This window comes from Procambarus clarkii, chromosome 9, assembly GCF_040958095.1.
Source record: "Procambarus clarkii isolate CNS0578487 chromosome 9, FALCON_Pclarkii_2.0, whole genome shotgun sequence".
Classification (NCBI taxonomy): domain Eukaryota; kingdom Metazoa; phylum Arthropoda; class Malacostraca; order Decapoda; family Cambaridae; genus Procambarus; species Procambarus clarkii.
In genome coordinates this window covers 20,357,812-20,383,232 of record NC_091158.1, presented here as the reverse complement: position 1 = coordinate 20,383,232, position 25,421 = coordinate 20,357,812, and the positions used below count along the sequence as shown (strand labels likewise).

Sequence of the window (25,421 nt, the reverse complement as noted above, 5' to 3'; positions counted from 1 at the left end):
CTGTACAGTACTTTATATATTCTTTATCCTGTAATCTAAAGCAAAGTTTCAAGGACTTTATAAGATTAACCAAATACTTTGTTCACTGGTATAAAGGCTGGGAAAAAAGACATCGAAAACAAATCCAACTATATTAAACGTAACATACAACAAAATATGAAATAAATGCCTATGAACAAATATTTCAAATCTACACAACTTAAGGAAAAAATCTAGGGCAATTTCACAGGTAAAAACATCTATCTGGAAGCATACACATTACAAATGATTAAAAAATCTTCACCTAATTATTCACTAGTATCTTACAAATTATTTTTCATAAAGGACATTATAGTATATGTAAGCAGTCACAAAAATATACTTTGACATGACTTATCCTCTTCATCAACTTAATATAAAAATTATCATATAAAATTCATTTGTTACTAGTCTTATTTAAACTTTCCACAATATCTGCCCTCTTAAAAAATACTACAATATTATACTGTACTAAGATAAATAAACTGGATTTATTTCCATCTTGCTGGGAAAAAACTAAAAATAATTTCTCTAAAATGTACAGAGGAAGTATGAAGATACACATACAAATACAATTTAGATTAGGCTTCAATTCAGCATTATATAAGTACAGTATTGGGATTAGCAATAGTGACAAGACCTGTCTGGGCACAGCCATAGTGCACTGGTAAATATATACACGAGTATGATTTCCTCACAAACTTGAGTAGTCAAAGAGGCAGTGTTCCATATCTAAATAAAATACATCATTACTTGTACTACACTCACATCATTGGTTTTAATTTAAATATTTTTTTTTTTTTTGTAAATGGCATATATCTCAAGTATTTTGGGCAGTCGCCATCATACAGTAAATGATCTAGTGCCTAGGGTAAATACTTATCCATTGGAGAACATAAGCTCAAGTACCATGCACACTAATGGTCACTCCATACATCTATGTAATACAGTAGTAGGGGAAATATATCATGTTGAGATATTTATTGTTAACTTTTGAATAAAAATGATATCTGTATCTTCAATATTAGTGAAATGGGGAAGTTATAAAAGAGAAAGCTCAGCTCTGTATTTACAAAGTGGCACAATTGTTCACATGTTTTACTCACTTTCTGGATTACATTCTTGCATCTTGGCATGTTCTAAACATTCAACAGTACCTGTAACACTCCAACATACGTCTATGAAGAAATGAAAGATAATGTTTACCCATCTACATTCTTGTGCATGCACTAATTTACTTTATAGTATATTTGTGGATGGAAAGCTGAGTGAATACTTAGTAATATTTATGTAGTGTGTTGTATTGGGTAAAAAATGGGTGACCTTGGGAGGACTAGTGACATGATGCAAAGTGGCTCTATAGTATAAACTGCAAGTGTCAGGGTGTGAAGTGGCTCTATAGTGTAAACTGTCCAGTGTCAGGGCTCTATTGTACACTGTCCACTAAGGTGGGACATGTGCATGAAGCACATGTTAATCTTGTATGCTATTAAACTAAGATTTGAACACCAAAGCTCATGGTCATGGGCATCGAATTACCTTTAAATGTTCATTTACCACGTTACAAGGAGTTGTCCTTATTATGTACTAAACAAGATGAAAATAATTCTGCTCAGACATACTTTACAACCTCATCACTTAAAACCGTCTATATACACAAAGTACACTAATATTTACAGTATACTGTACAAAATGTTTCCTCTTAATTTGACCAGAAAAACAGACAATTGTACTAGCATTTACTTCCAATAGTACACAAAAATGTGAAAAATATTAAGTCTATGAGGCCTTCAATAAAAGTTTTCTTGTAATATTATACAGAGTCTATTCAATTATACACGCAGGCTAAATAATATGACAACTTTCTTAAGCACAACTACTATGCTGATTGTCAAGTAAAAATAATTCTTTTAAGTATAGTGACATTTTAAAAATCAATATTTGTTGTGATTCACACCACATGATAATACCAAACAAACAAATGAAAATGAACAAATAAATGACAACAAATGAAGACAAGAACGTTGTTGGAAATATATATGTCTTCCATCTTAATATTAATTCAAATTTCCAAAATAAATGTACTGTACATTTATTTCTTATTCAGTTTGCTACGGACAATATCTCGAAACTGGGTAAGAATCTTATTTTCCCTCTTCTGTCTTTCTTCCTTACTGAACATAGCTAACGCTCGTTTCTCATCGGCTGAATAAATCTGGTTTTCCTTTCGCAAACGTACAGCCTCCATGCGCCGGTGACGACTTCCACTCATAACATAGCCAACATCCTCAAACTTTTCAATTTCATCGGATGTTAAACCGATTTCACCACGTCGGGGAATTCGTTTACCTTCTGCTACATAAGCTGCCATTGCTGCACCCTCACCTGGCAACAGGGCCTGTAATAAGGTGTACATTTCATAAGCCATTAATAATAACAAAATCCATTACATTACATTACCTTATTTTCAATTTTAAATCCTAATACAGTACTGCATTACTGTAGTAATACAGTACTTGGCTTGTGTATACAATATACAATAGTACGGTATAAATGAATGGTGGGATTTAGACCTTGGGTCAAGAACTAACCAATTAGTTATTCATGCTAGGTTTTCCTTTAGGCATGATCCCCCAATTTTTTTTTTACGTACAGTAAACCCAAACCCTCATTTAATTTGAGGAGTACAAGCCTAAATGGAGTGAAGGACTAGTGCCCATTTGTCCTATTCTGTCCACAATGAACTACAACCACAAGTCCACTCACTTGCAAGAAGTGTACTAACCATTGCACCACACAGTGCTCCTAGGTTTTCATATATTGCTCCATACATTATTGTAAAAATTTATATAAATTTATGTACTGTACCGTATTCTATTTAAATTACCCGATTAAAGTTCCCCCCTATCAATCCAAGTCATTGGGCTGCTTTCGTGCAACATAAAATGTACAGTACCGTATCCATTAAAAAATTTTGAAAAGTTTAAATGTAATTTATTCAGTATAGTAGTAACTTCATTTACGAATTTAATCCATTCCCAGAGACAACTCATCAACCAAAAATTTGAAAAATGAATCAAATTTTCCGATAAGAAATAATGTAAATTTAATTAATCCGTTCCACATAACCAAAAATATTAACTTAAAAATACATTTTATACAGAATACCATTCATATTTTGTACTACAGTATATCTGACCTTTATTAAGGACTTGTTGGCATATGGAAGACAGTGAGAAGTGTTATCAGTACGAGTGTTATATAACATCAGGCAGTGATGATATTTCTGGGATATTCTCTATCTTACGTTTTGCAGGCATACCATTAGGACCTGGTTGTGGCTCACTGCTTGCTTATCCTACTAAGATTCTGTCTATAGACATTTTTTTCCCCCTACATTTTAATACTTGTCCGTAGTGAGACATCACATCTCTTGTTTTTCCTCTATCATCATCCTCACAACTATGGTCTTGAACTTTACCACTGTTGAACTGTTGAAAAGCAGAAAAACAATGAAATTATTCACAAAGAATTCAAGCGCAATCATCACCAGGGAGGAGACACTGGTAAACTGAGGCGCACCTCGCCCGCACCCAGCAGATCCACGTGCTCGTCGACCCATACATGTACCAACAAATTCGAGAAGTGAGAAACTTCGAATACCGAGTTGAATTTTACGAAGAAAACGAGCTCGAAAACCAAAACATTCGTAAAGAGGGGCATTCGTCAAGTGAGGTTCCACTGTATATTTGTACAAAACAGGTCTGTAATTATCATTATCAATTATTATTAGTGTTTATTGAAGCCTATTTCCAATGAAGAACTCTTCCACAAGTGTGTTCACCTCATGCAGAATGTCACCATAAAGTATTTCACCTACTGCAGGTGTTTGATAATTCTTTTATAAATAGGCTGGAAGAGGCATCTGGAGAACTGTAATAATAATAAGCCTGTTTGATAGCTTAAAATTTTTACAACAAAATAGAAACTATCTGCAAAATAGAGCTACATTTAGAGAAGAACCATCATTGGTTGATAGTGTACCCATCTTTATGCTCAAGTTAATGAGATATGGGGGTATGTGATGCTTATTATTAGTTTTTTTTCCAGGATATTCCTACGCGGGCCCCTAAGCCTAAGCCTCTGGTTATGACAGTAGATCAGTGGTGGCTCTGCATTATTAGTCTACATAACTTTTTCTTGAGTGTAAATGATGGAACAAAATGTATTTGTTGATATACTTATAACAGTGAAACAAAATATAGCTTCAATAACAATAATAACTTCTGTACAGGATTGTACAGTACAGTAATTACTAAAGTGCTCCTTCAAAAATATGGGTGGTATCATTCTAGATACGATTCAGATTTGTATGAAACCTAGAATTATGAAAATTGCCCTTTTTTGGGTCATTCAACACCCAATTTTTCTCAAGTCTATAACATATGTTCCAGTATAATCAAACAAAAATATATAAAGATTGTGTGTGCATATAACAATTAAGCATGAAGGAATACAAAAACTTAATGTGTTCACTTAAACTTTTGTAGCACTGACTGGTCTTGATACCCCAGAAATGGCAAAAATGCAGTTATAGGTGGTCAAACTGCACTCTCACAAGTTAGTGTGGTCTGACCTTTTGTTACGGAAGCATTTTTACTGGTTTTTCTTCTGAAACATCATTATTTTATAGTTGATGCTGTGTTGTGCAGCAATAGTAGTACAGATGCACATGGTCAGTTCACATGCCTACACAGTAGGTCTGGAGTCTTCAGAAGGAAGGCCCCAAGCTCGTTTGTGCAATTTATAGTACAGTACAAGGTTAGTAAAACATTTCTAAACTTTAAATGCATTATTTTTAATAATACATTATATTTACAAAGAAGTAAGAATAGTAAAAATAAAAAAATAAAAATAAAAAGATACGATTTGATGAGAATTATTTTACGTGACAAACCGACCATTCAGATTTGGCAATGTTTCCCTGCATATTCTGGATATATTTTCAAGAAAAATACGAATTTTAGAGAGCAAATTCAGTCGGCAGATTTTATCTTTTGTTTAGATTGAGCTATAAACAGTGATAAAAATTTTTGAGGGAACACTTAAAGTATATAAAATTTATTTTACTTTACTTTATGATAAAAACACTGACAACCTATTCAGGTTCTTAAGATTTGTATTATTAATAATAAAGATGAATATAGAAGAGTTTTTCATACAAAGGGAAGAAAAACCTTTAGTAAGGTTGTGTTTTAAGGTAGCAGTGCAAGGAGGGTCAAAGAATTCAACCATAATTGCCTGAACTTCACTGAGTGCAGCATACTGACCTAGGACTCAGTATTGTGAGTGAACTATAAAGACTTTGTTCAAACAATATCATTACTACCACCCCCCCCCCCAAAAAAAAATTGTCAGCTTTATAGTACAAGAAAATTTAAAATATTAAACAATACAATCTCTCTCATCCACTCATTATATTCCAAATACAATATATGCACTGTATAGCACTACCACATCCACGGCATCGTTCCTAAATGGTAGTTGCCTTTGTACTGTAGGTTTTGTTAATGTGTAAACAAATACATCCCCTATTCTTGTCTCGAGTGATTGTGACAAGTTAAAATATTAGATAAAATTACCCTCACACAACCTAGCAACTCATCGAATTGGTATTATGCCCCCCCCCCATCTAAATTATGGTAGCAACGGTTATTAGCACAGTTATGTACCATACAATGAAAAATTAAGGTTGCATTCTTAAAGTCTACAAATATTCACTTTTTTCCTCATTAAAATGCCTACAGTATCTGAACATTATTAAATACTACCACTTTCTTCCTGTCACAAGACTCCATCCACTTGGACTGGTGGTTAGTGACAGCTTTGCTTCTTGCAGTATCAGAGTTCGATCCCCGTTAGTCTAAGTGATTGGCCACCATTCCTTTACTAAAGCTTCATGACAAGAATATAATCCAAAAAGCTTGTATTACACAAAAAGGGCAAGGAATCACAAGGTGTAAATGATGCAGAAACCCACAACAGAGCACAGTGTGGCACTAACTTAACAGGTTGCTTTAAGAAGCACAAAACACACTGGACCATGTGCCAACAATGTAAAAAATAAAGTCAATGCATGTTTTCAATAATTAGGATAAAAATCACGCACCACATAACAGAACTACATTATCCAATACCACACAAAGCATGGGCTACTTGTACTAATATGTTGCTCTTATGTACATTGTAATTTCATAAAATGCATATAGTGATTTTAAAATTTTCAGTGAGATTAGAGTGCATGAGAAACAGATCTCACCTTCCCATAGTCTTTCTTTGAAAGTGTAACTTGAGGCTTGGGGAGTGGACCCACTACTTCTTCAACCATTTCTCCATCGCTGTCTTCTGAATAGAGAAAAATAATATGCATTACTATTATACACTTAAGAAAATAACCACATTTAAAAGTAAATATATTGAGAGTTTGAATCAGACTATCTTTAATGCCTTGGTTTCCTCTGAAAGCTCCCCATCTCTAAAAAGGGTCCATCTTGCTTTTACAAGGAGCACCTGAAAAATTGGCCAGAATATTCAGCATACTGGTTTGTCTAATGGAAGAGTAATGCAGCCACCGTTCAATTGCACCGAGATTTAAAAATACACGACCAACTGCATTTTTTTTGGCACACACACACACACACACACACACACACACGTCATTTATAGAAGCAAAAAATATGAGTCATCAAGAAGGACTGCGGGGTGAACCCCTCAGTGGGACGAGCACCACTTTCTGATCGTAGCTCATCAGTTGTATCTATTTTGCACCGACACACACAAACAAGACTTCAAATTTAATAATTAAAGATTTTCTTCCTGTATATAAAATAATGCATTCCTATATTTGTGCAAACAGCCTTGTATATACACATATGTAAACAGCCTGATAGGTGAACATGAACCTTGACTTCACAGAAAAGACTGGTTATTTAGCTGAAACCTCACCTTGAAATTACAAAACTGCTTAAGAATGGCATAGAATAATAATTATTTCAGAACTAGGTAATTATCATAAGAAGGCACAAAGCCAGAAAGAATATGTAGCACCTATTTTATCACAAGATCTCAGAACTAAGACAACTTTCGTACCAGGAAAGGTTGACAACCTCAAAACTAATACCACTACAAACCAGACATGACAGGATTGATCTCAAGACCTTTAAAAAACAGAACAGATTGAAAGATATTAATCCAGACTGCTTCTTTAACAAAATACACTAATTTAAATAGGCAGCGGCTTCAAGCTCAAGCCAAAATGTAAGCCAGACAACAGGAGATGCTATTTCAACCAAATAGGTAATAAAAAATCCACAGAATTACCCACTCACTAAGCCATAAATGACAAGATAGGATTCCTGTTCAAAATCTAAATGGAGAAAATCCTCAGAAATAATGGTTAGACCTTTCACAAGCCACCAAATTCCTGTCTCAATCAAAGCCACTAAAGATTGTAGCTCCAAGGTAAATTCAAGTAAACAGCCTCATAGGAGCACATCTATAAACAGCTTGCTTCTATGCAGCAGACTTGTAAAACCATAAAGAAAATAATTATATTATTTAGGGACAATAATTACATATCCAAGCCAAGCTGCAATAGGAGAACAACTATCAAAAGTATCAACAGGTAACATGTTGATGTTCCCACGTATTGTTTTGTCAAGCCACTGTTGGTAACTTTTGCTTCTCTTGTACCAAATTTCTTCCCTAATCATAGTATTATATATTCCAATCTGTTTGGATAACTCCCATTATTTGGTAGAGAAAACTGCATTAGTGATTAAAAGGTATTAAGTCCCCCCTTGAAAAAATATATACAAAGCACAGGGAAGATCTTATTAAGCCACAAGATGAAGGGGATATTCAAACAGGCATCCCTGAAGGTGTGTTTGTTGTGGACACAGAACAGTGGATAAAACTCCCAGTGCACACCACACAATTCTTATTTTTTCATTAATTTATAAAAAATGTTTAATAAATCTTACTCCTTCGTTCAATCCATTTAAGGTCATCATCATCTATATCAGACTCTGAATCGCTCTGAGATGATGATTCAGACACTTTCTTTTTGGCAGCTTTCTTTTTCTCCTTCTTCCTCTTCTTCTTTTCCCTCTTGTGTTTTTTCTTCTTTTCCTTCTTCTTTCTCTTCTTCCTTTTCTTCTCATTATCAGAGGCATGAGAGCCATTCTCTCCATCTTTATTGGCTGTTTTGGATTTCTTCTCGTCGTCTGTGTTTCCTACATCAGAACTGTAAAAAAAGTTACTAATTACACACAATACCAGAAAAACATTCAACATTTTAAGTAAAATCTTACTTTACTTAAAACTGTTAAACACAAAATTATATGCATAATGCAAAACTATATATTGTACCGTACAATTTATTGAATCTGAAATGAAATAAATAACGACCATACAAAATATCCACTTTGACCAACAACCCGTTTGTAAAAGAAAACATGTTTACCGGTACTGTAAATACCTTGCATCAATAAAATAAAATATAAATATTAAAAACAAAATATTATTAATGGAGATACACCACCACAGTTCAATCATTATCATTACTACCCCCATTTCCCACTTTTGTGAGGTGTGTGGAGGGACTTAGCCTAACATACATAATGACACCGAACTTTTCGTATTATGGTATTTTATGCATTTAATCGACTCCCTTTGCTTTCCGAGGCCTGGGCAAGTTTTGGCCCAAAATCCAAAGATTTTTTTTACCTTTCAAGGAAAGCAGATAAAGAGGATAGGTCACCAGTCAAATCTTTTTCTTGTATCCTTATATTTCGTGGAAATTATTTATATCCATTAGTAACTTCATGAGAGTAGCTATATCAACTTATAAAATATTATCTACATTTATGCCTAGAATACTGTGTTGTCCTCTCCTGAACATATCCCCAGCATATTAATCAAAGGAATGCATTATTATATACAACACTGAATGGAGAGCTATATAAGCACTAAGATGTGAAGTGGTGGAGGCAGACTACACAATTTTACATAAAGATATTGACATGTCCAGAGATTCCTATGTATGTGTGAGAGTCCATAAGGCTTTTGTCACCAGGTAACTGATGACAAAAGAGTTACAAATGATGACAAAACAGCTTTCAGACAAGCGCTGAAGCTTAACTGTTGCAGGCGCAACTTGACAAGTAAAACACTATCAATACGGCAATACTCCAGCAAAAACATTCAGTCTCTGAGGGAGCCAGATTCTGGCTCGTGGTCCCTGATATAGAACCAAGATAGAACTCCACGACTGATGAGACCTAGTAGTATGGCACTTATTTGGTACTTGCACGAAACGCTGTGCATATCGTGGCTTTAGGCATAGTGTGTACTAGCTCTATCTAGAAATCCAACATTATGTTTGTCACTTATTTTGAATATATGTACTTTTTACCAGAATAAACATTATCTTATCTATTCAGTGTGATAGCTTCTGGGAGTTGATAGGACTCCCACAGAAAAGAAAAAGAAATGTGCAAGATGAAAAGATGCTGAGATAGAGAAAGGCAAATCAGTAGTCTAGTGAAAAAACAATTTAACCAAGGAATAAATAGGAAACTAATGTATAAAGTTATACTTCAATGAATAAATGGGAAACTGAGCATAGCTCTCATTCTATAACTACACTTAGGTACAGTAATTAGGTAATACTGTATCACAGTTATGGCTTAGGAGTGCATACCAAACATGTGTCTACTTACTCTTCAACTGGATGAGCTGGTGATACACCCCAAAGCTCAGCAACGCCCTCTTCAGTTATCTGTTGACGCTGAACACGTTTGTAAGCAAAATAGTCATCACTCTGGTCACTCTTTTCATTATAGCGGCCAAATCCACCACCACCACCACCTAAGGGAGGAATGGTTAAGAAATGAATGCTACATAATTAACAGCAAAGCAGTGCAAGATGCAAACTATTTAACCCATGTATTGTGTTAGTTTAATACAACAAGACCATTGTGCACTTAAAAAATATTCCCCAAAAATTTTCTTCTTATACATTGTTAAAATCCCTTCCTCGAATTTTTCTTTTTTTTTATATTCAACCACTTACTTTGCAGTGGAGAAAACTCATGAAAAAAAAAATTCAGACAAAAATGCAGAGAGAATACTGGCAAAAAATTACTTTGTCTGCAGTGAAGGTGTGACATCACGGAAGGTTGGTGTCCCATGCCATAGCCTTCCGGAGCCATTTTTATTTATTTTTTTTGGTTTATCTGATGCAAATTATGTAATTTACAATATTTACTATCTAAATATTGTAAATTCATAAACGCATTCACATTCATAATGTTCCAAGGAACTGTGATACACATGTCACTAATGTGTCCACTAAAAAACTAAAAATGTTTAGTCAATATTACTTTTTAAATTCTCATTTTATTTGCAAAGTTTACACTATCACACACTGTTCTTCACTATATTACACATTCAGTGTAATCACAAAAAAATCACATAACTTGACAAGGAGAGATATGTTGTGAATTTTGTTCTTTATAAAAAATACCTATTACTGGTACATATATTTATGACTTTCATATTTAAATAGGTCATATTTCAAATTATGAATATTACATAAAAAACATGCCACTAACCTCGTCCTCTGTAACCCCCTCCATTTCTATAGTTGCTGTTGTCTCTCTTTCCACTTCCAAAGCCATATCCTTCTCTATTTCTATCTCTATCCCTTGAAAATCCTTCTTCCCTCTGTTGTTCAAAGAACTTATTATGGCCCCATCGGCCATCTGGTGTAGGTGGAGAGTGATCTCGATTTCGTTGGTACCCACCACCTCGACGTTCCTCTGGTGACTTTGACCATCTTCTGTCTTGTGGACCATTCCTAAAGCTGGATTGCATGTGTGATCTGTGATCTCGTCTTGTATAGTCATTTTCATGCGATCTTGACTGGTCTCTGTAATTTCTGTTATTATGAAATTTGTTGTTTGCTTCTGCTTTGTTCGGAGTCCTTGCACGCTTCTTATCACGTCTTTCTCTGTCAGCCGAACTTTCTTTTTTATTGTATATATTTCTAATTCTTTGTTTAGTTTTAGAATAGGAGCCAGATCTAGAGCGTGATCGTGATTCTGATCCAGATCTGCTACCTCTTTTTTTCACTCTTGAATCTACATTATGCTTTTTCTCATGTGACCTGTGATTTCTGTCACGAGATTTTGATCTACGACTTCTTTCAGGAGATTTTGATCTATGACTTCTTTCAGGAGATTTTGATCTATGGTTCCTATCATGTGACCTAGACCTATTACTCCTATTATGAGATTTTGACTGATGACTTTTATCCCTTGATCTTGATCTACAAGCTCTGTCGCGTGAACCCAATCTGTTTCTTTTAATATCAGACTTTCGTGTGCTTTTTTCTGGAGATTTTGAGTGGCTACTTCTGTCATTAGACCGAGATCTCGATCTATGCCTTTCTTTGCCCACTGGACTTCTTTTACGACTGGATCCACGACTGTGACTCTTCTTGCTAGTATTTTTTCTGCTGTGTGGTGAGGGTGAACTTCTATCAGGACTTGATTCATCACTTGAATCACTGCTGCTACTGCTATGACGACCCATATTGCCTGTAACAAGGAATACAGTACATCAGTTTATATGACAAATACACAAGTTGTCATATTCAGTACTGCATATTTTTAATACAGTATGATAGCAGATTTATTAATATATTTTGCTAGAACAACATGCACAATTGTTATAAATTTAAGTGCTGATATGGCGGGGATGGAGTATTAATGAGAAGGACCAGCAGTTAGAATCAGAATGTATCAAAATTAGGGGAGATCAGATAGGCCCGGCCCCCAATAAGAACATAAACAATATTAAGTAAGTGGCTTAAGGTTAATACGTCAGCCTAGAGGTTTGATCACTGCTTCCCTACACAGGAAGAATGGATACACCTCAAAAACTAACTTATTTATTAAACCCTCTTAACAACCCCCCATGTACATTAAATAACAATAACAATAATTACTTTACCACACTATCTTACTTTAAAAGCCTTGGTCCACATAGTCAGGATACAAGGTTTTACAATTAGGACAAGCTAGGGTAAAATCTACTGGCAAGGGACACTAGCAAGGACTCTAGGTAGCTTGGTACCACTTGAGCACACGTGATTCCACTGAGACCCCTTAGAGTAACTTAGCAATATAAACACTAGCGTAGCCTATACACATTACTACACACTCATGCCAGAAAACGAACATGCAGCACGGTACTTAGCTTGGTAAACTAGACACAGGATAAGGTAAGGGAAGAGTAGGAGAAAGAGAGGGATACAGAGCAACACAGAAGAGGTGTTGACTCAACCACAGCAGTTCAGAGAAGAAAGCGAGCCTGCAGTCTCAGCTCTCTCCAGCTGAATCGCTGCCGGCCGAATACTCAGCTAATCGTACAGCAGAACTCAATCACAGTTTACTCAGACCTACTTTACTAATACTTTCTACTCATTTGTAGACATAGTGGATACCTATTTTAATAATTAATAATCCACAACAAGCTCAGTCTTATTATGCTCTGTGAGAAACGATATTCATCTTACGTCTGGCAAGGGCGACGGAAATAAGGCATACTCCAAGGTTTTAAGGATTCATTCAGTGTCTGCCTGAAGCGCTATGTATGCTAGTGGCTTTACAAGAATGTAAAACTTCAATGCTTTGTACTCTCATAAATCCAATGTACCTTCTTGTATATATATAAATAAATAAATAAATAAATATCCTTGAAGTCTTTCTATTACTCAATGTGAAAATAAACCTCAGGATGAAAGTCCTACCCGTTTTGAATGAAATTTGTGTAAAAACTTAATAAAACTACCTATATAGGCTTCAATAATTTGTACTGCAAGAATCATTTTTATAAAATACAGTATTTACACAATGGTAAAAATACCGTAATCACTGCATGTTAAATGCTATTAGTGGTCATTGCCACATTGCCTTTATTCCTTACTTAATGTTGTTCCCAATATTGGTAAATAAGAAGACTATAAAGTGCCATTAACATGTGCAAGTTGTATTCCAGGACCCAACCTAACCGTCCATGATACTGTGGCACAAGTGCTTTTCACTTCACCACTCGGATCTAATAACCGGAAGGGTTCCGATTCTGAGAAAGCTTCATCTTTCTCTATGAAGCCTCAACGTATCGGCAAGAATATCCCGACCCCTAAGATGGTGTCCCTATACTCCCATACCACAATAAGGCCACTCTAGCTCTACTCAAAACTTCACTTCGAAAACTCCAAACTATAAACTGCGTGGCCAACTTGTCCAAACTGTTTAATGTATGGCCAATATCTGGTGAAGGGCAGGGAATTATCAGGGGAAAGCGCCAAGCCATGACGACTACACTGCCCCAAGATCTGGCTTGAGGTGTTGAACATGAGGCGGCGGGCATCCTAGACTGATCAGAGCGCATTAAGTTCCCCCCCACTTACATCCGCTTCCAGATTATTAAGGCAGAGAAATGTGGCCCAGGAATGGGACTGTGGTGATGTGTGGGAAGGGGAGGTGAGGCAGGTCACACCTATGGCAGGAAGGTCAGATCTGTGTAGAGTCACATACCAGCAACGTTAAGGAGCCGCGACCTGCGATGTCTGAGGTAAACACACTAATGGCCAAGGGCCCGCGGGACCCAAACAACTCTCATCTCATTTCTCCCTCAATTCTACCCTCTTCCTTATTCTTTATTATTCCACATTTACACTTTATATTTTTTCTAATTTATATTTATTATTTTTTTAATTTAAATGTGTAGAATTGTACCATTAAGCATAAAATGAGATCTCTTTGAAATCAAACGCCTTTATACCTCTGTAGCCCCACAAACCACCCTAGCAAGCAAACATCTCATCCAACCCCCACAAAGCCAAACACACAGCTCCCAGAGCCCAACCAAACTCCCTCTTTAGCTGTACCAAACAAACCCTTCTTTAGCCCTACCTAACAATCGCCCACTCTTCCCCTTGCCTTAACAACTAACCTTGGAGCCAAAGCAAACAAACAATTGAGCCCTATACAAAAAAGAAACCTGGAACTCTTGCAAAAAATACAACAATGAAACCCTAGAAGATAAACATGCAGTCAGCCATAGTAAAGAAACATCCATGATGATCTAGCAAAGATACATGAGGCACTAGCACACAACCCCTGCAGCACAACCATGCACGAACCGAAGCCCGAATATGCACAACCCGAAGCGGAAGTGACACCCCCGGAGCCCGACCAGCTACGTAACCGGAGCCCGACCAGTTGTGTAACCGGAGCCCGACCAGTTATGCAAACCGGAGCCCGACCAGTTGTGTAACCGACGCCCGACCAGTTGTGTAACCGGACCCAGATCAGTTGTGTAACTGCAAACCTAGCAAGCAAACATCTCATCCAACCCCCACAAAGCCAAACACACACAGCTCCCAGAGCCCAACCAAACTCCCTCTTTAGCTGTACCAAACAAACCCTTCTTTAGCCCTACCTAACAATCGCCCACTCTTCCCCTTGCCTTAACAACTAACCTTGGAGCCAAAGCAAACAAACAATTGAGCCCTAAACAAAAAAAGAAACCTGGAACTCTTGCAAAAAATACAACAATGAAACCCTAGAAGATAAACATGCAGTCAGCCATAGTAAAGAAACATCCATGATGATCTAGCAAAGATACATGAGGCACTAGCACACAACCCCTGCAGCACAACCATGCACGAACCGAAGCCCGAATATGCACAACCCGAAGCGGAAGTGACACCCCCGGAGCCCGACCAGCTACGTAACCGGAGCCCGACCAGTTGTGTAACCGGAGCCCGACCAGTTATGCAAACCGGAGCCCGACCAGTTGTGTAACCGACGCCCGACCAGTTGTGTAACCGGACCCAGATCAGTTGTGTAACTGCAAACCTAGCAAGCAAACATCTCATCCAACCCCCACAAAGCCAAACACACACAGCTCCCAGAGCCCAACCAAACTCCCTCTTTAGCTGTACCAAACAAACCCTTCTTTAGCCCTACCTAACAATCGCCCACTCTTCCCCTTGCCTTAACAACTAACCTTGGAGCCAAAGCAAACAAACAATTGAGCCCTATACAAAAAAAGAAACCTGGAACTCTTGCAAAAAATACAACAACGAAACCCTAGAAGATAAACATGCAGTCAGCCATAGTAAAGAAACATCCATGATGATCTAGCAAAGATACATGAGGCACTAGCACACAACCCCTGCAGCACAACCATGCACGAACCGAAGCCCGAATATGCACAACCCGAAGCGGAAGTGACACCCCCGGAGCCCGACCAGCTACGTAACCGGAGCCCGACCAGTTGTGTAACCGGAGCCCGACCAGTTATGCAAACCGGAGCCCGACCAGTTGTGTAACCGACGCCCGACCAGTTGTGTAACCGGACCCAGATCAGTTGTGTAACTGCAAACCTAGCAAGCAAACATCTCATCCAACCCCCACAAAGCCAAACACACACAGCTCCCAGAGCCCAACCAAACTCCCTCTTTAGCTGTACCAAACAAACCCTTCTTTAGCCCTACCTAACAATCGCCCACTCTTCCCCTTGCCTTAACAACTAACCTTGGAGCCAAAGCAAACAAACAATTGAGCCCTATACAAAAAAAGAAACCTGGAACTCTTGCAAAAAATACAACAATGAAACCCTAGAAGATAAACATGCAGTCAGCCATAGTAAAGAAACATCCATGATGATCTAGCAAAGATACATGAGGCACTAGCACACAACCCCTGCAGCACAACCATGCACGAACCGAAGCCCGAATATGCACAACCCGAAGCGGAAGTGACACCCCCGGAGCCCGACCAGCTACGTAACCGGAGCCCGACCAGTTGTGTAACCGGAGCCCGACCAGTTATGCAAACCGGAGCCCGACCAGTTGTGTAACCGACGCCCGACCAGTTGTGTAACCGGACCCAGATCAGTTGTGTAACTGCAAACCTAGCAAGCAAACATCTCATCCAACCCCCCACAAAGCCAAACACACACAGCTCCCAGAGCCCAACCAAACTCCCTCTTTAGCTGTACCAAACAAACCCTTCTTTAGCCCTACCTAACAATCGCCCACTCTTCCCCTTGCCTTAACAACTAACCTTGGAGCCAAAGCAAACAAACAATTGAGCCCTATACAAAAAAAGAAACCTGGAACTCTTGCAAAAAATACAACAATGAAACCCTAGAAGATAAACATGCAGTCAGCCATAGTAAAGAAACATCCATGATGATCTAGCAAAGATACATGAGGCACTAGCACACAACCCCTGCAGCACAACCATGCACGAACCGAAGCCCGAATATGCACAACCCGAAGCGGAAGTGACACCCCCGGAGCCCGACCAGCTACGTAACCGGAGCCCGACCAGTTGTGTAACCGGAGCCCGACCAGTTATGCAAACCGGAGCCCGACCAGTTGTGTAACCGACGCCCGACCAGTTGTGTAACCGGACCCAGATCAGTTGTGTAACTGCAAACCTAGCAAGCAAACATCTCATCCAACCCCCACAAAGCCAAACACACACAGCTCCCAGAGCCCAACCAAACTCCCTCTTTAGCTGTACCAAACAAACCCTTCTTTAGCCCTACCTAACAATCGCCCACTCTTCCCCTTGCCTTAACAACTAACCTTGGAGCCAAAGCAAACAAACAATTGAGCCCTATACAAAAAAAGAAACCTGGAACTCTTGCAAAAAATACAACAATGAAACCCTAGAAGATAAACATGCAGTCAGCCATAGTAAAGAAACATCCATGATGATCTAGCAAAGATACATGAGGCACTAGCACACAACCCCTGCAGCACAACCATGCACGAACCGAAGCCCGAATATGCACAACCCGAAGCGGAAGTGACACCCCCGGAGCCCGACCAGCTACGTAACCGGAGCCCGACCAGTTGTGTAACCGGAGCCCGACCAGTTATGCAAACTGGAGCCCGACCAGTTGTGTAACCGACGCCCGACCAGTTGTGTAACCGGACCCAGATCAGTTGTGTAACTGCAAACCTAGCAAGCAAACATCTCATCCAACCCCCACAAAGCCAAACACACACAGCTCCCAGAGCCCAACCAAACTCCCTCTTTAGCTGTACCAAACAAACCCTTCTTTAGCCCTACCTAACAATCGCCCACTCTTCCCCTTGCCTTAACAACTAACCTTGGAGCCAAAGCAAACAAACAATTGAGCCCTATACAAAAAAAGAAACCTGGAACTCTTGCAAAAAATACAACAATGAAACCCTAGAAGATAAACATGCAGTCAGCCATAGTAAAGAAACATCCATGATGATCTAGCAAAGATACATGAGGCACTAGCACACAACCCCTGCAGCACAACCATGCACGAACCGAAGCCCGAATATGCACAACCCGAAGCGGAAGTGACACCCCCGGAGCCCGACCAGCTACGTAACCGGAGCCCGACCAGTTGTGTAACCGGAGCCCGACCAGTTATGCAAACCGGAGCCCGACCAGTTGTGTAACCGACGCCCGACCAGTTGTGTAACCGGACCCAGATCAGTTGTGTAACTGCAAACCTAGCAAGCAAACATCTCATCCAACCCCCACAAAGCCAAACACACACAGCTCCCAGAGCCCAACCAAACTCCCTCTTTAGCTGTACCAAACAAACCCTTCTTTAGCCCTACCTAACAATCGCCCACTCTTCCCCTTGCCTTAACAACTAACCTTGGAGCCAAAGCAAACAAACAATTGAGCCGTATACAAAAAAAGAAACCTGGAACTCTTGCAAAAAATACAACAATGAAACCCTAGAAGATAAACATGCAGTCAGCCATAGTAAAGAAACATCCATGATGATCTAGCAAAGATACATGAGGCACTAGCACACAACCCCTGCAGCACTACCATGCACGAACCGAAGCCCGAATATGCACAACCCGAAGCGGAAGTGACACCCCCGGAGCCCGACCAGCTACGTAACCGGAGCCCGACCAGTTGTGTAACCGGAGCCCGACCAGTTATGCAAACCGGAGCCCGACCAGTTGTGTAACCGACGCCCGACCAGTTGTGTAACCGGACCCAGATCAGTTGTGTAACTGCAAACCTAGCAAGCAAACATCTCATCCAACCCCCACAAAGCCAAACACACACAGCTCCCAGAGCCCAACCAAACTCCCTCTTTAGCTGTACCAAACAAACCCTTCTTTAGCCCTACCTAACAATCGCCCACTCTTCCCCTTGCCTTAACAACTAACCTTGGAGCCAAAGCAAACAAACAATTGAGCCCTATACAAAAAAAGAAACCTGGAACTCTTGCAAAAAATACAACAATGAAACCCTAGAAGATAAACATGCAGTCAGCCATAGTAAAGAAACATCCATGATGATCTAGCAAAGATACATGAGGCACTAGCACACAACCCCTGCAGCACAACCATGCACGAACCGAAGCCCGAATATGCACAACCCGAAGCGGAAGTGACACCCCCGGAGCCCGACCAGTTAAGTAACCGGAGCCCGACCAGTTGTGTAACCGACGCCCGACCAGTTGTGTAACCGGACCCAGATCAGTTGTGTAACTGCAAACCTAGCAAGCAAACATCTCATCCAACCCCCACAAAGCCAAACACACACAGCTCCCAGAGCCCAACCAAACTCCCTCTTTAGCTGTACCAAACAAACCCTTCTTTAGCCCTACCTAACAATCGCCCACTCTTCCCCTTGCCTTAACAACTAACCTAGGAGCCAAAGCAAACAAACAATTGAGCCCTATACAAAAAAAGAAACCTGGAACTCTTGCAAAAAATACAACAATGAAACCCTAGAAGATAAACATGCAGTCAGCCATAGTAAAGAAACATCCATGATGATCTAGCAAAGATACATGAGGCACTAGCACACAACCCCTGCAGCACAACCATGCACGAACCGAAGCCCGAATATGCACAACCCGAAGCGGAAGTGACACCCCCGGAGCCCGACCAGCTACGTAACCGGAGCCCGACCAGTTGTGTAACCGGAGCCCGACCAGTTATGCAAACCGGAGCCCGACCAGTTGTGTAACCGACGCCCGACCAGTTGTGTAACCGGACCCAGATCAGTTGTGTAACTGCAAACCTAGCAAGCAAACATCTCATCCAACCCCCACAAAGCCAAACACACACAGCTCCCAGAGCCCAACCAAACTCCCTCTTTAGCTGTACCAAACAAACCCTTCTTTAGCCCTACCTAACAATCGCCCACTCTTCCCCTTGCCTTAACAACTAACCTTGGAGCCAAAGCAAACAAACAATTGAGCCCTATACAAAAAAAGAAACCTAGAACTCTTGCAAAAAATACAACAATGAAACCCTAGAAGATAAACATGCAGTCAGCCATAGTAAAGAAACATCCATGATGATCTAGCAAAGATACATGAGGCACTAGCACACAACCCCTGCAGCACAACCATGCACGAACCGAAGCCCGAATATGCACAACCCGAAGCGGAAGTGACACCCCCGGAGCCCGACCAGCTACGTAACCGGAGCCCGACCAGTTGTGTAACCGGAGCCCGACCAGTTATGCAAACCGGAGCCCGACCAGTTATGCAAACCGGAGCCCGACCAGTTGTGTAACCGACGCCCGACCAGTTGTGTAACCGGACCCAGATCAGTTGTGTAACTGCAAACCTAGCAAGCAAACATCTCATCCAACCCCCACAAAGCCAAACACACACAGCTCCCAGAGCCCAACCAAACTCCCTCTTTAGCTGTACCAAACAAACCCTTCTTTAGCCCTACCTAACAATCGCCCACTCTTCCCCTTGCCTTAACAACTAACCTTGGAGCCAAAGCAAACAAACAATTGAGCCCTATACAAAAAAAGAAACCTGGAACTCTTGCAAAAAATACAACAATGAAACCCTAGAAGATAAACATGCAGTCAGCCATAGTAAAGAAACATCCATGATGATCTAGCAAAGATACATGAGGCACTAGCACACAACCCCTGGAGCACAACCATGCACGAACCGAAGCCCGAATATGCACAACCCGAAGCGGAAGTGACACCCCCGGAGCCCGACCAGTTAAGTAACCGGAGCCCGACCAGTTGTGTAACCGACGCCCGACCAGTTGTGTAACCGGACCCAGATCAGTTGTGTAACTGCAAACCTAGCAAGCAAACATCTCATCCAACCCCCACAAAGCCAAACACACACAGCTCCCAGAGCCCAACCAAACTCCCTCTTTAGCTGTACCAAACAAACCCTTCTTTAGCCCTACCTAACAATCGCCCACTCTTCCCCTTGCCTTAACAACTAACCTTGGAGCCAAAGCAAACAAACAATTGAGCCCTATACAAAAAAAGAAACCTGGAACTCTTGCAAAAAATACAACAATGAAACCCTAGAAGATAAACATGCAGTCAGCCATAGTAAAGAAACATCCATGATGATCTAGCAAAGATACATGAGGCACTAGCACACAACCCCTGGAGCACAACCATGCACGAACCGAAGCCCGAATATGCACAACCCGAAGCGGAAGTGACACCCCCGGAGCCCGACCAGTTAAGTAACCGGAGCCCGACCAGTTGTGTAACCGACGCCCGACCAGTTGTGTAACCGGACCCAGATCAGTTGTGTAACTGCAAACCTAGCAAGCAAACATCTCATCCAACCCCCACAAAGCCAAACACACACAGCTCCCAGAGCCCAACCAAACTCCCTCTTTAGCTGTACCAAACAAACCCTTCTTTAGCCCTACCTAACAATCGCCCACTCTTCCCCTTGCCTTAACAACTAACCTTGGAGCCAAAGCAAACAAACAATTGAGCCCTATACAAAAAAAGAAACCTGGAACTCTTGCAAAAAATACAACAATGAAACCCTAGAAGATAAACATGCAGTCAGCCATAGTAAAGAAACATCCATGATGATCTAGCAAAGATACATGAGGCACTAGCACACAACCCCTGCAGCACAACCATGCACGAACCGAAGCCCGAATATGCACAACCCGAAGCGGAAGTGACACCCCCGGAGCCCGACCAGCTACGTAACCGGAGCCCGACCAGTTGTGTAACCGGAGCCCGACCAGTTATGCAAACCGGAGCCCGACCAGTTGTGTAACCGACGCCCGACCAGTTGTGTAACCGGACCCAGATCAGTTGTGTAACTGCAAACCTAGCAAGCAAACATCTCATCCAACCCCCACAAAGCCAAACACACACAGCTCCCAGAGCCCAACCAAACTCCCTCTTTAGCTGTACCAAACAAACCCTTCTTTAGCCCTACCTAACAATCGCCCACTCTTCCCCTTGCCTTAACAACTAACCTTGGAGCCAAAGCAAACAAACAATTGAGCCCTATACAAAAAAAGAAACCTGGAACTCTTGCAAAAAATACAACAATGAAACCCTAGAAGATAAACATGCAGTCAGCCATAGTAAAGAAACATCCATGATGATCTAGCAAAGATACATGAGGCACTAGCACACAACCCCTGCAGCACAACCATGCACGAACCGAAGCCCGAATATGCACAACCCGAAGCGGAAGTGACACCCCCGGAGCCCGACCAGTTAAGTAACCGGAGCCCGACCAGTTGTGTAACCGACGCCCGACCAGTTGTGTAACCGGACCCAGATCAGTTGTGTAACTGCAAACCTAGCAAGCAAACATCTCATCCAACCCCCACAAAGCCAAACACACACAGCTCCCAGAGCCCAACCAAACTCCCTCTTTAGCTGTACCAAACAAACCCTTCTTTAGCCCTACCTAACAATCGCCCACTCTTCCCCTTGCCTTAACAACTAACCTTGGAGCCAAAGCAAACAAACAATTGAGCCCTATACAAAAAAAGAAACCTGGAACTCTTGCAAAAAATACAACAACGAAACCCTAGAAGATAAACATGCAGTCAGCCATAGTAAAGAAACATCCATGATGATCTAGCAAAGATACATGAGGCACTAGCACACAACCCCTGCAGCACAACCATGCACGAACCGAAGCCCGAATATGCACAACCCGAAGCGGAAGTGACACCCCCGGAGCCCGACCAGCTACGTAACCGGAGCCCGACCAGTTGTGTAACCGGAGCCCGACCAGTTATGCAAACCGGAGCCCGACCAGTTGTGTAACCGACGCCCGACCAGTTGTGTAACCGGACCCAGATCAGTTGTGTAACTGCAAACCTAGCAAGCAAACATCTCATCCAACCCCCACAAAGCCAAACACACACAGCTCCCAGAGCCCAACCAAACTCCCTCTTTAGCTGTACCAAACAAACCCTTCTTTAGCCCTACCTAACAACCGTCCACCCTTCCCCTTGCCTTAACTAACCTTGGAGCCAAAGCAAACAAACAATTGAGCCCTATACAAAAAAAGAAACCTGGAACTTGTTTCAGTTCCTGGAAACCTGGAATTTCTAGCAAACATACAACCATGGAGGCCTAGCAAACAAACCTGGAGCACTAGTACACATATATTGGTGCACAACAATGCACGAACCGGAGACCGACCATGAACAACTAGAATCCCAACAAGTCACACCCCCGGAGCCCGACCAGTTGTATAATCGCAAGCCTAGCAAGGAAATATTTCATCCAATCCCCCCACCAATGTGCTATGTGGGGTGCCATAGGAGTCCATTTTGGGGCCAACCCTTTTTATCATATACATCAATGACATAGATGAGAATATTACAAACCACATCAAATTTGCAGATGACACAAAGATCTATGGTAAATTGGGAAATGAAAGTCATATTGAATCCTTACAAAGATCTACATGAACTCCACAAATAGTCAGATGACTTTTTAGTGTCGATAAATGCAAGACCTTGCATTTGGGACATAATTAGCAATCCACGTCACAACTACCAAATTGACAGCACTACCTCTCAACAGATCGATGAAGAAAAGGACCATGGAGTCAGAATCCATCAAGTGAGGCATTACAATACCTAACTTCCAAATCCTCAACATTATCTTGGAGTCAGAATCCACCAATCACTGATAGTTATACAACAAGTGGAAGCGGTAGTAAAAAAAGCAAACGAAACCCTGGTCATAATCTTGCGTACCTTTAGCTTCAAGGAAAAGAAAGTAGACCTTCAAATGTATAAGTTTCTGATGCGCCCCCACATGAATTATTGCATCCAGGCATGGAGACTTCATCTTCAGAAAGACACAGCTGATCTGGAGCCATGTCCTACCAGAGCTATGGAGCTATGTCTTACGACAAAAATGATACCAGAGCTTAGTCATCTCTCGTATCAGGAACGATTGTGGGCCACAGGCATGACCAACACTGCAAACCAGGAATGACAGGATGGACTTCATAGAAACCTTTAACATGCTAAACAATTGAGGATGTCAATCAGGACAATGTCTAAAATTTTCAGATGTTACACGAACAAGGAGCAACTGGTTGAAACAACAACCCAGAAAGTTGGACAGGAAACAGGTGATGTTTTTTCACCCATAGGGTTGTAAACCCTTCGAACCGCCTACCTGCCATAGCCGTAAACGCCAAAAAACTGCTGAGTTTTTAAATACAGCTGGAAAATCATCAGGGCAAATGGGGGACCTTTGACAAGCCGCCGGCTTACTGTCCTCATCAAGGCCACTAGTGTTAGTGGCCCTCAGGTAAATTTAGTTCCTGGAGGGTTATCCCTCGCTCCTTCCTGTTGGGAAGTTGTTCAACTATTGCAATACACAGGACTTTCGCTTGTCACTAAACTTTGTTTTTAAACTATTAACTTGAAATAATATTACGTTATACGCGGGAATAATTCTGAATACGCACTGCAATAAAACTGACGAATGCGGCTTTGAGTTGGGCGGCGGCGTAGGCGAGCCTGGCCTGAGGACAGGCAACTGTAAATGCTTCACCCTCCACATACTTCAAGTGCAAATAATTGCCAACAGAACCTAAATACCGAACCCGGTATTGTATACGCATAATTAAACAAAAAATATAAAATTAATTTATACACGATAAAAACTATTGTTAATACAGTACATGAAAGTCGATAATAAATGCGTCTTGGGAGGTGGGGTGGGGGGAGGGGGGGGGGGGGGGTTGTTCGACCACCGCGTTAACGAGCCTAGCCTGACGACGGGGTGGTTTAACACTGGGGAAGTGTATTCTACATAATTACAAGAATGTAATTACTATGCTATGTATCCTCACAATCCCAATGTACCTTCTTGTATATAAATAAATAAATAAATAAACATAATATCCTACCCATATAATGTTGGCAAATCATGATCCACAAATATCCGAGAGAGGACAGTCTATTTAGCATTAGTTGAATACAAACATTTAAAAACTACAGAACCCGATGAAAAAAACAATACGGAAGCAATGACCCTCAGACACATTACAAAAACTCTGTTATAATATCGAACAAATGCATTAAGCATTGTAGATGGAGTTAGACTATATATTCGTGCGTACCTCCCAACTGCTCAGATAGATTAAAAAAAAAAAAAAAAAAATTATCAGCCTTACCTACACGGGAACGACGATGCTCACGCCGCCGCTGCTTCCTGACGACTGACGGGGTCGTCGTCGATGACCCCGTAGCGTCCACCCGACCCAGAGACCCTCTGCCTAAAATTATTTGAACGCCATATTGAAATTCCTAGCATATAGCGCCAGGAGAGTGTGTAAATTTAATATTTATATGCATTATAGGCCTTTCTAAAGTAATTTATAGATCTGAATATCATATATTGTCTAACAAACGAATGATTTAAGTTAATATTTTAATTATGTCAGATACAAGTCTCATCGCACAAGAAGATTCGTCAGCGGATTTTTTATATTTTTTATTTATATATAAAAAAGAATTCTCAAATTCTTGTAAAACCACTAGCATGCATAGCGTTTCGGGCAGGTTCTTAATCCTAATTTGTTCCCCGGAATACGACCCGCCAAATCGTTTACGTGGGCGGAGGTAGCTTGAGAGCTACATCTTTTTTTCTCTTGAATCCACATAAGTGACGTCCTCAAGTGGCATGAGAAAAAGTATTTCTATAAAATCCAATTTTTATCCGATCGACTTGGGATAGTTTAAAAAAATTTGCAATGATATTTTCGTTTTCTCTAATATCTGCGTAGCCTATTTGGGAGAACGGCATTGCATTGCATCATCGTGGTAAGACCATTGTATTGTTGACACGATGACTGTAATCGACGTAGTTTTTTATTTGGTGCCGGTCTAACGCATCCATGTGTGACATTTTATATTATGTTCTTCTATATGTTCGTGTAGGGAATTTTATTGCGATCTCAGTGATACCAAATTTAACGCTGTTGGACAAGTGTGGAGTTAA

General features: G+C 40.6%; 1 protein-coding gene across 4 annotated transcripts; it reads right to left on the bottom strand.

Moving 5' to 3' along the window:
* Positions 1-117: 117 nt before the first annotated feature.
* Positions 118-24,691, bottom strand: LOC123766149 (NKAP family protein CG6066). 4 transcript variants are annotated; one of them, XM_045755046.2, is made up of 6 exons: positions 24,595-24,691; positions 10,695-11,681; positions 9,801-9,948; positions 8,061-8,323; positions 6,338-6,423; positions 118-2,416 (listed from the first exon to the last, which is right to left on the bottom strand). In XM_045755046.2, the coding sequence occupies exons 2-6, from the start codon at positions 11,674-11,676 to the stop codon at positions 2,111-2,113; spliced, it is 1,785 nt and encodes a 594-aa protein (XP_045611002.2). In that variant the 5' UTR covers positions 11,677-11,681; positions 24,595-24,691; the 3' UTR covers positions 118-2,110. The 4 variants fall into 4 exon arrangements, with proteins under 4 accessions (XP_045611002.2, XP_069177358.1, XP_045611001.2 ...); XM_069321257.1 differs by having other exon boundaries at positions 24,599-24,619; XM_045755045.2 differs by lacking the exon at positions 24,595-24,691 and adding an exon at positions 13,686-13,761.
* Between the last annotated feature and the right edge of the window lie 730 nt (positions 24,692-25,421).